The 13,752-nt window shown below is 42.4% G+C and overlaps 1 protein-coding gene across 1 annotated transcript; it reads left to right on the plus strand.

Annotated features, from left to right (window-relative positions):
• The first annotated feature begins 1,944 nt into the window (after positions 1 to 1,944).
• Positions 1,945 to 11,837, plus strand: Hnrnpu (heterogeneous nuclear ribonucleoprotein U). Its single transcript, XM_027418864.2, has 14 exons — positions 1,945 to 2,767; positions 3,787 to 3,898; positions 3,986 to 4,059; positions 5,864 to 6,003; positions 6,351 to 6,450; positions 6,999 to 7,111; positions 7,858 to 8,121; positions 8,243 to 8,362; positions 8,742 to 8,870; positions 8,956 to 9,124; positions 9,323 to 9,577; positions 9,824 to 10,005; positions 10,217 to 10,288; positions 10,742 to 11,837. The coding sequence occupies exons 1-14, from the start codon at positions 2,155 to 2,157 to the stop codon at positions 10,793 to 10,795; spliced, it is 2,397 nt and encodes a 798-aa protein (XP_027274665.1). The 5' UTR covers positions 1,945 to 2,154; the 3' UTR covers positions 10,796 to 11,837.
• Positions 11,838 to 13,752: the final 1,915 nt, after the last annotated feature.

Below are 13,752 nucleotides of genomic sequence, written 5' to 3' on the forward strand. Positions count from 1 at the left end.
CCCAGCACTCTGGAAGCAGAGGCAGGCGGAGCTCTGTGAGTTCGAGACCAGCATGGTCTACAAGAGCTAGTTCCAGGACAGGCTCCAAAGCCACAGTGAAACCCTGTCTGGAAAAAAACAAAACAAAAAGACATTAAATTTGAGGGCTGCTCCACCACCTCCACTAACTGAGAATTACCAGACTGTACTAGTTCATTGATTTCCACAGATACTAATTCCTATTGGCTCATGACTCAGGAGTAAGATAAAATGCTTTTTAAAATGATTTCATCAGGGTGTGGTGGTGAATACCTTTAATCCCAGGAGGAAAAGGCTGGAGGATCTTAGCCTGATCTATATATTGAGCTCTAGGACAGCCGGGGCTAATTAGAGACTCTGTCTCAAGAAGAAAAAAAAAAAAAAAAAAACAAAAACAAAACTAATCAACCAAAGGAATCATTTTATTAACAGGTTAAGTTATATTAGCCAAATAGGATAAACTTCATTTCTATGCTTTCAAGTTTCAGATGCACAGAAAGAAGACAGGGCCAACCATAGCTTTACTGCCAGAGTACTTGGTTTTGTAGAAACAGGGTCTCAGGTAGCCCAGATTAGCTTTAAATTCTTTATGTAGCCAAAGATGACACACACACACACACAACCTTTTTGGTTTTTTGAGACAAGGCATCTTTATTTAGCCTTGGCTGTCCTGGAAATAGCTCTGTACACCAGGATATTTGGAGCTGGGAGATCTGCCTGCCTCTGCCTCCCTGGTGCTAGGATTAAAGGTGTGTGCCACCACTGCCTGGCTGACTGAATTCTTGATCTTCTTGCCTGCATCTCCCAAGGGTTGTAATTATAGACCTGTATAAACACACCTATTAGGCACAATCTACACAGAATGGCCCGTGCAGAAAATAAATTCTATTTCTACCTAAAAGTTTCAAGAACATAACATGTTTTTAATTACAGAGAAAAATAGCAACAATTTTTTGTTTGTTTGTTTGAGATGGGGTCTGTCTGACTATACAGCCCAAGGCGGCCTGGACTTTACTATGTAGCCCTGGCTGGCTTTCAACTCTTGATACTTCTGCCTCAGTCTGCCAAGAGATAGGACTGCAAGTGTGTAGACAACTCAGTGTGTGTCTGAAAAAACGGGGAGAATCAAAGTGCATTAAAATTTAGCTGGATGTCCCTCTCATGGTTAACTAAGGGAAGTCCTTCCTGCAAGAGGCCTGTCTTTACAGTGAGTCTAGGGGAATCTTCCATGCAATTCTAGGGGTTACTCAAGGGTCACTAGTAAAGACGGTGAGAAGTGCACAAGGCCCACACTGCATGCCGTGCGGCACGGAGCGGTAGGGCAAGCCTGCGCCTCCCCAGGCCTTGCACCACCGGGTATGGAAGAGACAAAAGAAACGCTGGGGCCTCGCCCTTGCGGAACTTAAAAAGTCCGATCGGCAAGGCAGGGCTTGTAAAAAATTAAACTGCAATGAAGTGGAGGAAGAAAAAAACAAAACACAAAACAAAAAACCACCTCTGTCTAACAGCCGCTTATTTGTGCTCTGCGGAGCAGCAGCGGAAACTTGGCGGAGTCTTAAAGCGAGAGCCGGAGGGACAGACAAAAAAAAAGACAAACTAAGATGGAAGAAAGGAGGGTGTCCTCCAGCGGGAAATGCCAGATGAGGACGCAGGGCGGGTGCAGGGGAGCCTCCTCCGGGCCCACGGAGGCGGACGGCCCGTGGAGCGCGGCCGCCGAGAAGCCGGAAAGGCCGGCGGCCGCCGCGGCCAGTCGGTTTAACCGAAAGGCGGCTTCCTGAGCCTCCATTTGCGCGCCGGGGCCCAGCGCCGAGGTCGCCCCGTGGGGGCGGGGCGGGGAAGGGGCGGGGCCTGCGCGCGCAGCCGCCCTAGCGAGCCCCGCCCCGGCAGGGGGCGGGGCGCCTATATTACGTGCGCGGCGCCGCCCCGGCGAGAGGACGTTGCGTGCTCGCTCGCGCCAGGCGAGTCTCCGCGTCTTGCCTCGCGAACTCGGTGAAAGGAATTGGCGCCGTTCGACACCAGGCGGGTCCGCTCTGCAGCACTCAGCCATCTCCAGCCGCAGCCGCCGCCCGGGCCGACCAGCAGCCGCCGCCACAGGCCGAGGGAGCCAGCAGTCCGCGGTGAACCGGGGCCCTCACCATGAGTTCTTCGCCTGTTAATGTCAAGAAGCTGAAGGTGTCGGAGCTGAAGGAGGAGCTCAAGAAGCGGCGCCTCTCCGACAAGGGCCTCAAGGCCGATCTCATGGATCGACTCCAGGCCGCGCTGGACAACGAGGCCGGCGGCCGCCCCGCCATGGAGCCCGGGAACGGCAGCCTCGACCTGGGCGGCGATGCGGCCGGGCGCTCGGGGACGGGCCTCGAGCAGGAGGCCGCGACCGGCGCCGAAGACGACGAGGAGGAGGAAGGCATCGCCGCCCTGGACGGCGACCAGATGGAGCTGGGCGAGGAGAACGGGGCGGCGGGGGCGGCTGACGCGGGCGCGATGGAGGAGGAGGAGGCGGCGTCGGAAGACGAGAACGGCGACGACCAGGGCTTCCAGGAGGGGGAGGACGAGCTCGGCGACGAGGAGGAGGGCGCGGGCGACGAGAACGGCCACGGGGAGCAGCAGTCCCAACCGCCGGCGGCGGCCCCGCAGACCCCGCAGCAGCGCGGGGCCGGCAAGGAGGCCGCGGGCAAGAGCAGCGGCCCCACCTCGCTCTTCGCGGTGACGGTGGCGCCGCCCGGGGCGAGGCAGGGCCAGCCGCAGGCCGGAGGTAGGAAGGCGGAAGGCGGCGGGTGAGGGCTGCGTGGTGGGCGGGCGGGCGCGCGGCTTGTAGGCCCGCGTGGGGACCGTGCCCCAGGCCGGCCGGGGCCCCAGGGGCGAGCGACGCGGGCGGGCGGGGGGGGCGGGGGAGCCCCGGGGCCGCCGAGAGGATGGGCTCGCCATGCCGGCGGCGCCTCCTCCATTATGTGTGTCGGGCGCCGGGGGGAGCTGCAGCTGCCGCGGTGGGGGAGGAGCCGGGCGGGAGCGGCGGCCGCTGGAGCGCTGCGTGCGCGCGGTTCGGGCACATGTCTGGGGGGAGGGGGAAGGTCCCGGGGCGGGCGGGCTTTGGCGGCTCAGCGCCGCGGTATTGTGCAAGGAGCGCAGGGGCTCGGTGTGACGTCACTTCCGGCGGGAGGCGCCGGGCGCGGGGAGTGAGGCGGAAGCTCAGTACAATGCGGCGGCGGGGCACGCGGGCTCGGATGGGGGAGGGGAGGCGGGCCCACGCTGCCCTGCCCTCCCCCCCACACCCCCCGCCGCCGCCGCGCGCACGGCGCGCAGCACGTGGGCCCGGACGGCGGGCGCGCGGTTTTAGTCCTTAAATGCATTCCGGAAGGTTACCCTAGGCTGGCAGGATTAGCAGCGTCTTTAGACTGCGTCACCGTCTCCAGTGCAGTTCCAGGCTGATGGATACGATTTTTTCTAGATTCATATTAGTTTCGTGGGTTAAAAAGTCTCAGAACTCGCCTGGCGTTGGTGCCATACGCCTTTTTCCCCAGCACTCGGGAGGCAGAGGCAGGCGGATCTCTGTGAGTTCGAGACCAGCCTGGTCTACAAGAGCTAGTTCCAGGACAGCCTCCAAAGCCACACAGAAAAACCCTGTCTGGAAAAACCAAAAATAAAAAAGTCCGAGATCCAGTCTAGGAGGGAAAAAATAACAGCCCCTAAAAGTCCCGGAACAGAAACGGGAGCTTTTCTCTATAATTCAGTCTGTGGCCTGATGATTTAAGGCTGTGTTCTGTGTCGTTATAGGAGACGGTAAAACAGAACAGAAAGGAGGAGATAAAAAGAGAGGTGTTAAAAGACCGCGAGAAGATCATGGCCGAGGATATTTTGAGTACATTGAAGAAAACAAGTACAGCAGGTAGAGGATCCTAACCTAGTTTTATTTGTCACCCAGTTTTTATGCGTGGTTGGGAAAGCTTTATCAGGAGACGATTCTGTCTTTCAGAGCCAAGTCTCCTCAGCCACCTGTTGAAGAAGAAGACGAACACTTCGATGACACAGTGGTTTGTCTTGATACTTGTAAGTGAAGCAAACTTTCCCGCTCTTTTTCTCAAATATTTAAGTGCAGTGCTATTTTGGTTTAACTCTTAGGAAAAGTGTGTTTGTATATCTTAAAGTGGAGAAAACCCGTTAGATTGTTTTAAATCAGGAAGATAATAGCTCATGTTCAGGTTACAGTAGTTTTATGTTTAGCGACACTTCAGTTGTATTGCTGTTTTTACAAGCTCTACTAATTGATACTTATGTCATGGAAGTTCCCAATATTTAGGGATGTAAAACTAATACCGATTTTTGTTCAGCTTTCAGAAACTTGTTTTTAAAACCTGCCTGTAACATGTCCTTAGATAGGTAATATGAAAATTAAAATTTTTCTGTGGAGCTACTATATTAAGTGAGCTATTTGGGCTAGTTGAATACTTACTAACGATTTTCCCATTAGCGCACAAGTACATTCCCTATTCTAAGGATTGTCATATTACCTTTTCAATAACTGCTCTTTTGTTCTCAATTCCAGTTCAGTAGCTGCTGCTCTAACATAAGTTGATTTCTTCCAAAGACCTGGGGCAGCAGCAGTGGGCTATCTGAGCCACTAGCTTTCTTCAGCAGCGAATGGTATCAATGGCAGCGCTGTAAATATGCTACTTTAGAGTATGAGGAAGTATTGCAAGCCATGAAATGGGCTTTAGCTGTCAGATTTGTATTTTGATCCTTTCAAGAAGTTTGTTAGTTTAGTATTTGATAGGGATGTATAATGCTTGGTGTGAGCAGAACAAAAGGTGCTTGAATAAAGAGTTTTAAAGGGTTTCACATGTTAGAAAGGGTTAAAAACTTGTATTCCCTTGTTTACTTATACACATTGTGTTCAGAGTCCTGAGAGTTAAATGTAACTTGGCTGCTTTCTGTCAGTTAAGTCTTGAAGAAAGAGAGGAGAAAACAGCTGATTTGGATTTTTTTTTTTTTCTGAAGTGTAAAAGATTTTGGAATTCACAAGGTGCTTTAGCCGGGATTGAAGAGAATGGTTAGCAGTGCTATTTCAGAAGAATAGTTTAAGATCCAGTCGCCAGGATTACTTGTTTTAAACACAAATTTTAATTCTGTCAGCAGTCAGGAATATTATGAACAAAGCTGGAGAATTTCAAACAGCAGATGCATTTAATAAAAACCAAGAGCCTTATAATTTAATATTCTTTGTCAAGTGAATTCTGAGAAGCTGCATAATGAGGTCTAGTGACCCAAAGATAGCTAGGTTAAAGACTGGATTTGTATAATCCAGGCAGGAGTTAATTCCTAGTGGTTATACCTTACCAGGGTGGTAAAACAGACACATTAACACTTCAGACTGACAGGTTTGTGGGTTGATCTGGCTTACAAGTTTTCAGAAGTGAGTTAAGGTTCTGGAACCCTGGTTTTAGTCTACAAAGTTACAGGATCAGCAGCTCTCAAAATATTTGGTGGTGGCTTCACTTCTGTTATTGTCACTGGTAAATTCTACCTGGTTCTGGCATGCTTCACTTTGATTTCCTGCTGTCCTCTACTGCTTGCCTCTAAATCAAGGTAAAGAGCAGAGCAGGTATGTATTGATATTGCATTGTCTCAGTCATATTACATACTTAAATAACTTCAACGATTGGCAGTTGATGTTTTAGTACATAATTAAGACTGCCTTGGTGGGAGTGGGGCTCCAATGAGAGTTTAGGAACAAGCGCATGATACAAAGACAATTCTCAGCAGTAATAAATACGATTAAAAGCATCTAGATTTTCTCTACTTTGCTGAAATACATTGGGTGTCAAAAATAATTTGGCATTTGATATAATTTCAGATAACTGTGATCTGCATTTTAAAATATCGAGAGACCGCCTCAGTGCTTCTTCCCTTACTATGGAGAGTTTTGCTTTTCTCTGGGCTGGAGGAAGAGCATCTTACGGTGTATCAAAAGGCAAAGTCTGTTTTGAGATGAAGGTAAATGGAATTTTGTGGCTTCTCAGGAGCTTTGTTTTTATTGGTACCAGTCACAGGAGCCTATTAAGTTTTCTTGGGAGACTTTGCCATTAAAATGTTTTGATACCGGAATATAGAGAGCTGTCTCACTTACAGAGTTTTCCTTTAAATATACATTAATTTTGACCTTTGTTAATGCTGTGTATTATCAACTTACTAGTTGTTAGTTGGTGATTGTGATTGGTTAAAGATTGAATGCTTTTCTCTTTGTGTTAATAGCAGAGGAAGAAATTGGGTCCATAACCCAATACCATAGGGTTTAAGGGATTTAGTCTTTTATAGCTTAATCATGTAATTTTGATTCTTAGGTAACAGAGAAGATCCCAGTAAGGCATTTGTACACAAAAGATATTGATATACATGAAGTTCGGATTGGCTGGTCACTAACTACAAGTGGAATGTTGCTTGGTAAAGTTTACTTATATTTGAGTCATGTGGAAGCTTAGATGTTTAAGGTCTGATTACATTATTGAAACCTAGAACTAAAATGTTAATAAGCCTTGACCTGATTTTATCTGTTCAGTGTTACTTTTTTATAGTTAGAATGTACAGACAAGGATAGTTTACTTTCCTTGTTCTTCTGTAGTTCTAAAGATGATTAAAATAGACTACTTTTGGCATGTAAATTGTCAATTTAATGTGTATATCCTACCAGACTATAAGTCACTACTATAAGTCACTTAAGCATTTGGGATAAAGGCAGATCTGTCAGAATGTAAGGCAATATGCTCAATAATTTTTTAAAAACATTTTTTAATTCATTTTACATGCCAACCACTGTTATCCTTGTCCACCACCATCCATTCCTTAGGGTGAGGCATTCTAAGCCTGGCATACTGAGTTGAGGCAGGACAAAGTCCCTCCCCCCAATGATACCTTTTTAGTATATGTTTTAAATAGTTTAGTGTGCTTTGGACTGCTTAGACCCTAATTTTAAGTTTTTTTTTTCCTTTTAGGGGAAGAAGAATTTTCTTACGGGTATTCTCTGAAAGGAATAAAAACATGCAACTGCGAGACAGAAGATTATGGGGAGAAGTTTGATGAAAATGATGTGATTACATGTTTTGCTGTGAGTTAAACTTACTGTAAATATCAGTAGCTGTGTGTGTATATTATAGATTAAAGAAATACTATCCGTGTGATTAAACTTACATACTGATTCTGGGTTAAAGACAGGGCCTTAGGAAAAGAGGCTCAGCAGGTAAAGTTCTGCTGTGTGAGCATCAGAGTTTGGATAACCTTGCACCAGTGTAAAATCAGCACAGTAGCGGGCATCTAACTTGGGTTTGGGTGGGAGTGGAGAAGAAACAAATGAAGCCTCCAGCTCTAGGTTTAATGACAGAGGAATACACCCAACATGGAACCCTGCTGTGAAACAAGGCAGTTAAAATTGGGGGGAAAGACATTTCAAGGATCACAAACATTTTTTTTAAAGATTTTATTCATTATATATACAACATCCTGCTTCCATGTGTATCTGCACACCAGAAGAGGGCATCAGATCTCATAATAACGATGGTTGTGAGCCACCATGTGGTTGCCTGGAATTGAACTCAGGACTAACTGTAATGAGACTTGGCACCCTCTTCTGGCATGCAGGCATACATGCTGGCAGAACACTGTACATATAATAAATAAATAAATCTTTTTTTAAAAAATGAATGGCCTGGGAAACACCCTCTAAATCCTGAATCATTACATCTCAGCATTTAGCTTAAACATGTTAACTGCAGGGTGAGTCTACTCCTGTTTCTTGACAAGTTTAGAAAGCTCTCAAAATAGTTTCAAGCTGGCTTAAAATACTTTTGTTGACAGAACTTTGAAACTGATGAAGTTGAACTCTCCTATGCGAAGAATGGACAAGACCTTGGTGTTGCCTTCAAGATCAGTAAGGAAGTTCTTGCTGACCGGCCACTGTTCCCGCACGTGCTCTGCCATAACTGTGCAGTTGAATTTAATTTTGGTCAAAAGGAAAAGCCATATTTTCCAATACCTGAAGACTATACTTTTATCCAAAATGTCCCCTTAGAGGACAGAGTTAGAGGACCAAAGGGACCTGAAGAGAAGAAGGATTGTGAAGTAAGTTGTTTTCAATGTGGTATTTGTAGATTGTTCATAAACTGAGCAAGGCTAAATGATGGGAAAATTATAAATACTTGCTGATGAATAATAGTCTGTCGTGTGTGTGTCCCCCCCGTAGGTTGTAATGATGATTGGCTTGCCAGGAGCTGGCAAAACTACCTGGGTTACTAAGCATGCAGCTGAAAACCCTGGGAAATACAACATTCTTGGAACAAATACCATTATGGACAAAATGATGGTAAGTAAAATTTAAAGTGTCAAGAATATTAGGGGATACCTCTGAGGAAGAACACTTACTTGCCTAGTATACATTACATGTACCCTGACATTAATCTTAGAATTATAGTAAATGGGTTCAGAAGTTATCCTAGGTTAACCTTGGCTTGTGTTTCTCTTATTAATATCTTAGAGAAAAGAATTTTGGCTAAAACAAAGTGGGGTACTTTAGTGATTGCTTTCCCATAAATTAACCTTGAACAGCAATTTAAAGAGCAAGGTCATAAAAGCTATTGTAGTAATGAAAGGATGCAGTTGAATTTGTAAAAATGGTGCCTGGTGTCCTGTATGTGCAGTTCAGAGCTTTTAAAATACACAAAGTAAAAGAAAAATTTTGGTAGGTGGCAGGTTTTAAGAAGCAAATGGCAGATACTGGAAAACTGAACACGCTGTTGCAGAGAGCTCCACAGTGTCTTGGGAAGTTTATTGAGATTGCTGCCCGCAAGAAGCGGAATTTTATTCTGGATCAGGTGAGCAAAAGCTTTGAAATTTTTTTAATATTAATTGATAAGATGTGAGATTAATGTCTTTTAACTCTTCACTTTTCCCTTTAAGACAAATGTGTCTGCTGCGGCCCAAAGGAGAAAAATGTGCCTGTTTGCAGGCTTCCAGCGAAAAGCTGTCGTAGTTTGCCCAAAAGATGAAGACTATAAGCAGAGGACACAGAAGAAAGCAGAAGTAGAGGGGAAAGACCTACCAGAGCATGCTGTCCTTAAAATGAAAGGCATGGAGTTTTCCTGTTATTACTTACTGTCTTAAGTCTGTTTCTGTGAGTTATGCCTGAAAAGTGTTTTTTAAAACTGCCAGCACTGTTAGGAATTATATTAATTTGGCAAATAGAAATGTGTTTATAAAAGATGTCTCTAAGCTATCCATGAACAAATATAGTTTTATAATTTTAATCTGACTTTATTCCCTATAGGAAATTTTACCCTGCCAGAGGTGGCTGAGTGCTTTGATGAAATAACCTATGTTGAACTTCAGAAGGAAGAAGCCCAAAAGCTTTTGGAGCAATACAAGGAAGAAAGCAAAAAGGCACTCCCACCAGAAAAGAAGCAAAATACTGGCTCAAAGAAGAGCAATAAAAATAAGAGTGGCAAGAACCAGTTCAACAGAGGTGGTGGCCATAGAGGACGTGGAGGATTCAATATGCGAGGTGGCAATTTCAGAGGTGGAGGCAAGTTAATTTTAATATTCTATTCGATTGAAATTTTAAAGTGAGCAGAGGATCTTTTAGTTTGTCAAGTAGCTAAAGAAGTTAATTTCTTAGATATTTTATGCTGCCATGTCTAATTAGTATGTAATTTACAATTCATACTATATATTCAGTAGTGAAGTATGACATTATTTGTTTTTCACTAATGCTGTAACTGGACTGAACTCTAGGTTATGGCAGGACTAAATAAACTCTTCTTGTGTTTAGCTCCTGGTAATCGTGGCGGATATAATAGGAGAGGCAATATGCCACAGAGAGGTGGCGGTGGTGGAAGTGGTGGAATTGGCTACCCATACCCCCGGGGCCCTGTTTTTCCTGGCCGAGGTGGTTACTCGAACAGAGGAAATTACAACAGAGGTGGAATGCCCAACAGAGGGAACTACAACCAGGTAAGAGGAGCTAGCATCTATAATTTGACCTAGAAAGTTGTAGGTGGCATTGACATAGTTGTGAAGCAGTTTAGTTTAATGATCTTTGCTTTTCAGATGCACTAACAGTAACAACAATGACCAGGGGTATACAGGGTTTCAGCATGCCCCTTTAAAATGTCCAAGCATTACTTCAGACCTATTTACAGATATTTTTTTTTCCCTTTCATAGAACTTCAGAGGACGAGGAAACAATCGTGGCTACAAAAATCAATCTCAGGGCTACAACCAGTGGCAGCAGGGTGTAAGTAGTTTTCTTAAGTAATTACATAAATTGTAGTTTTTATGTTTACAAGAATCAGATCGGAAGTTCTTATCTAGGGATTGAAGTGTTTGATACAATTATAGTCTTATTACTGTGTTATAAATTGTAACCATGGATAGGCTGGAGTTTTAACAGATTTTTAGATAAAGTAATATTTACTACATACGGTGTTTTTATTATGGTTCTTTTTAATAGTTTTAATTACGTAAACTAACCCAAGTCTTGTGTTTCTTTTTGTAATGTGTATTGGTAAATAATATGGGTAATTGGTAAATTAAAACTAAGTCTCTGGTCTGATGTAGAAATTAAGTGTGACAAGTATAAATTTGTTTCCAGCAATTACTCTGAATTAGATCATTGTCATTTCCTAAAAACAATTTGAGTGGCTTATTGATGTTTTTTTTTCTTTAAAAACAAAATTTTCTCTTACAGCAATTCTGGGGTCAGAAGCCATGGAGTCAGCATTATCACCAAGGATATTATTGAATACCCAAATAAAACGAACTGATACATATTTCTCCAAAACCTTCACAAGAAGTCGACTGTTTTCTTTAGTAGGCTAACTTTTTAAACATTCCACAAGAGGAAGTGCCTGCGGGTTCCTTTTTTAGAAGCTTTGTGGGTTGATTTTTTTTTCTTTTCTTTTTTGTACATTTTTAATTGCAGTTTTAAAGTGAATCGTAAGAGAACCTCAGCATTGTGCACGATAAGAGAATGTGTCAGTATTTCAGGGTTCTACATTTTATCTGTAAAATGTGACTTTTTTTTATCACAACAAAAGTAAAATGTTGCTTTGTACCTGGTGTCTTTTATTAAGCATTTACTCCCCCATTTCTCACAGAGAATAACAGTCGGGAGTCATTGTCACAATAAAATAGCAATGTTAGCAACCAGATTCATGGAAGGACTAAGTGGTCCTCATGAATTGCATAAGATTCTGTATTGCTCATAATACACTCCATCCTCTCTGTAAACTGGTGGGTAATAGTGGAAAGGAAATTTCTGACAAACCGGGAAAGCTATTCTTTTTTCTGTTTAACAATGGAATTTGAACAATTGGGAATGAAGATAAAATTTAGAACCAAGATTGAGAAGATGGAGTGTATGTAGAAGGGCTGTTAAAAATGTAAACTTGGTTGCATTATATGTGGAGGCTCAAACTTGTGAAGGTTAAATACCATAAATTTTTCCATTTGTTCTGCATTTTGATTCTGAAAAGAAAGCTGGCTTTGCCCATTTCTTATTAAAAAAACTTGTTGTAAATCCAGTTGTCTAATGGGATCTATATGAAGTTAGCTATGTCTGTATGCCCTTCTCCCACAAAATACTGTATAACTAGTGTGCTTGTAGTAGTTAACTCCACCATCTTTGTAAGCTAATGAAATTGTGAGTCACCCATTTATATCTTTTAATCATGTCAGTTCTTGAATGGGTATCTCCTTAGCCTGCTGATTTCTTTTTCTTTCTAAAGAAAGTGGGTGGAGAAATTAATTTAGACGTTTGTTTGCAATAAAAAGAATTCATTTTACTCTTGTTTGGGATTCTCGCCATCAAGGTTCAAAATCCCTTTATACTACAACTCCCAAGAGGAGAAATTATAAGTGTGTGCTTTCTGGACAGCTTATTCTTTTACTCTGTACTTGGAACATTTAGGTTTTAAAAACTTAAATGTATATTGACAATTGATTTATATAATATAAAGCTGAATTCTTCCCTTCCCCTCCCCCCCCAGGTGGCTTTTAACATTTATGAGGGGCAAAGGTACTGGCTGGGAGAAGTTAATGCTCAGTTGATCATGCTTATGAAATGTGAATGGCTGTCCTCACCTGATTATATACATAACTATTACATGAACCTTTGGGAACAGATGCTTTTAGAAGCCATCATGCAAGCCAGTCATTGATTTCACTACTACACAATGCTGCTAACTTAACTAGCTATGTGATAACATTAGATCCCCTAATTGTAATTTTATTGGGTTTGCACAGAACACTTAAATCTAAAGGATCCTCACTGTGTGAAGTGAGAATCAGGAGTCAAAGTGTAGAACTAAAATTAGAATTTAGTCTAGTGTGCCAGTTTTTTTTAGCCTGCTTCTGGTAAGTTTAGGTTTTCTATATTGCTGTTTCTGTAGGATTTTGTTGAGGTATTTTAAATCAGATGTTTTTTAAATGTGAGTTTATTGTAGTATATTCATGGAAATTGTTACAAGGCAGCCAGTTTTAGATTAAATAGGTTGAAATAGAAATAACACTAAAAGGTAGTGTCTTTGGCATTTGGCTTAAAAATAAACTTACTGTTAGTAACTGCTGCATATACATTATTAGGATTATATATTCCTAACCTGGGGGACAATTCAACCTTATAATTCTGATTAATCAATGTTGTTTATCCTGATATTTTAGTTTGTGCCTTTCAAAGACCTAGCAGTAGAGACTTAGGGGGGAAAAAAAGGAGAAAGGGGATCAGCTAACAAAGTAGGACTTGATAAAGTAAAATGCCTTCTGGCAGTAAACACTACACTTAGCAGTTACATCTATGCTTGCAAATTCTCTTTAGTGATTTAGTAAGAGTGATTGCATACAAAGGGGAGGAAAATGACTTATTTTAAAAATATTGATGAAATCAGACCTGAAGGAAAGAATTGACTTAAAAACATGCCCAGTGATAAGCAAAATACTGGTTTGAAATAATGTGTCAACCAGAAAAACAAAAAACAGGATTGCTTTTGGTTCAAGATGTGCTTTCAGTCAAGCTGGGCATGGCAGCAAAGGCCTGTAATCTACAGAGGGGCAGAAAAATTACCACAAGCCTTGGCTACATGTTTTATAGTAGGGCCCTTTAAAGGTCTTACCTTAGTGAAATCCATTGCCTGCTGAGCAAAAGCTGGGGAACAGGGCCACATCGTTTGGTCAACACTAGTACTTAGGAAAATATTGTAGATTAATAACAATTGTAGAAGTATACAAGATAGAACAAATTGGTATAGTCTCAAGTTTCTGATAGGATCCAAGTAGATATTGAAGACCTTGGCTGTGACTAAGAAGGCTTATGGTTAACTTATAAGCCATTTTCTAGATTCTAGAAGACAAAACCAGTATTTTTAACTTTGAGGTTACATTTTGGCTTGAATTTAAGATTCCCTCTTAATGACTTTTCTATAAGCTTGTTCATTAATTCAAGTCTAATAGACTAGACTGTATAAAAAAGACTGATAGCTTTTTAGGTAGTGTGCAGTTGTTAAAGCCTAGTTGCATGTGCATCAGTGTGAATATATTTGATTTTTTTTTAAAAAAAAAAAGAGTAAGTATAAAGCCCATAAATTCCTTCTTACATAAATGTAATATATTTTTTATTAAAGTGAACAATTTGTAGCAGATTACATTCCAGTATTCATTCAGTTATTTTTCCTAGAAAGATAACCAAAAAAACATTTGCCTAAA

The sequence above is a fragment of the Cricetulus griseus genome, chromosome 5, assembly GCF_003668045.3.
Source record: "Cricetulus griseus strain 17A/GY chromosome 5, alternate assembly CriGri-PICRH-1.0, whole genome shotgun sequence".
NCBI lineage: Eukaryota > Metazoa > Chordata > Mammalia > Rodentia > Cricetidae > Cricetulus > Cricetulus griseus.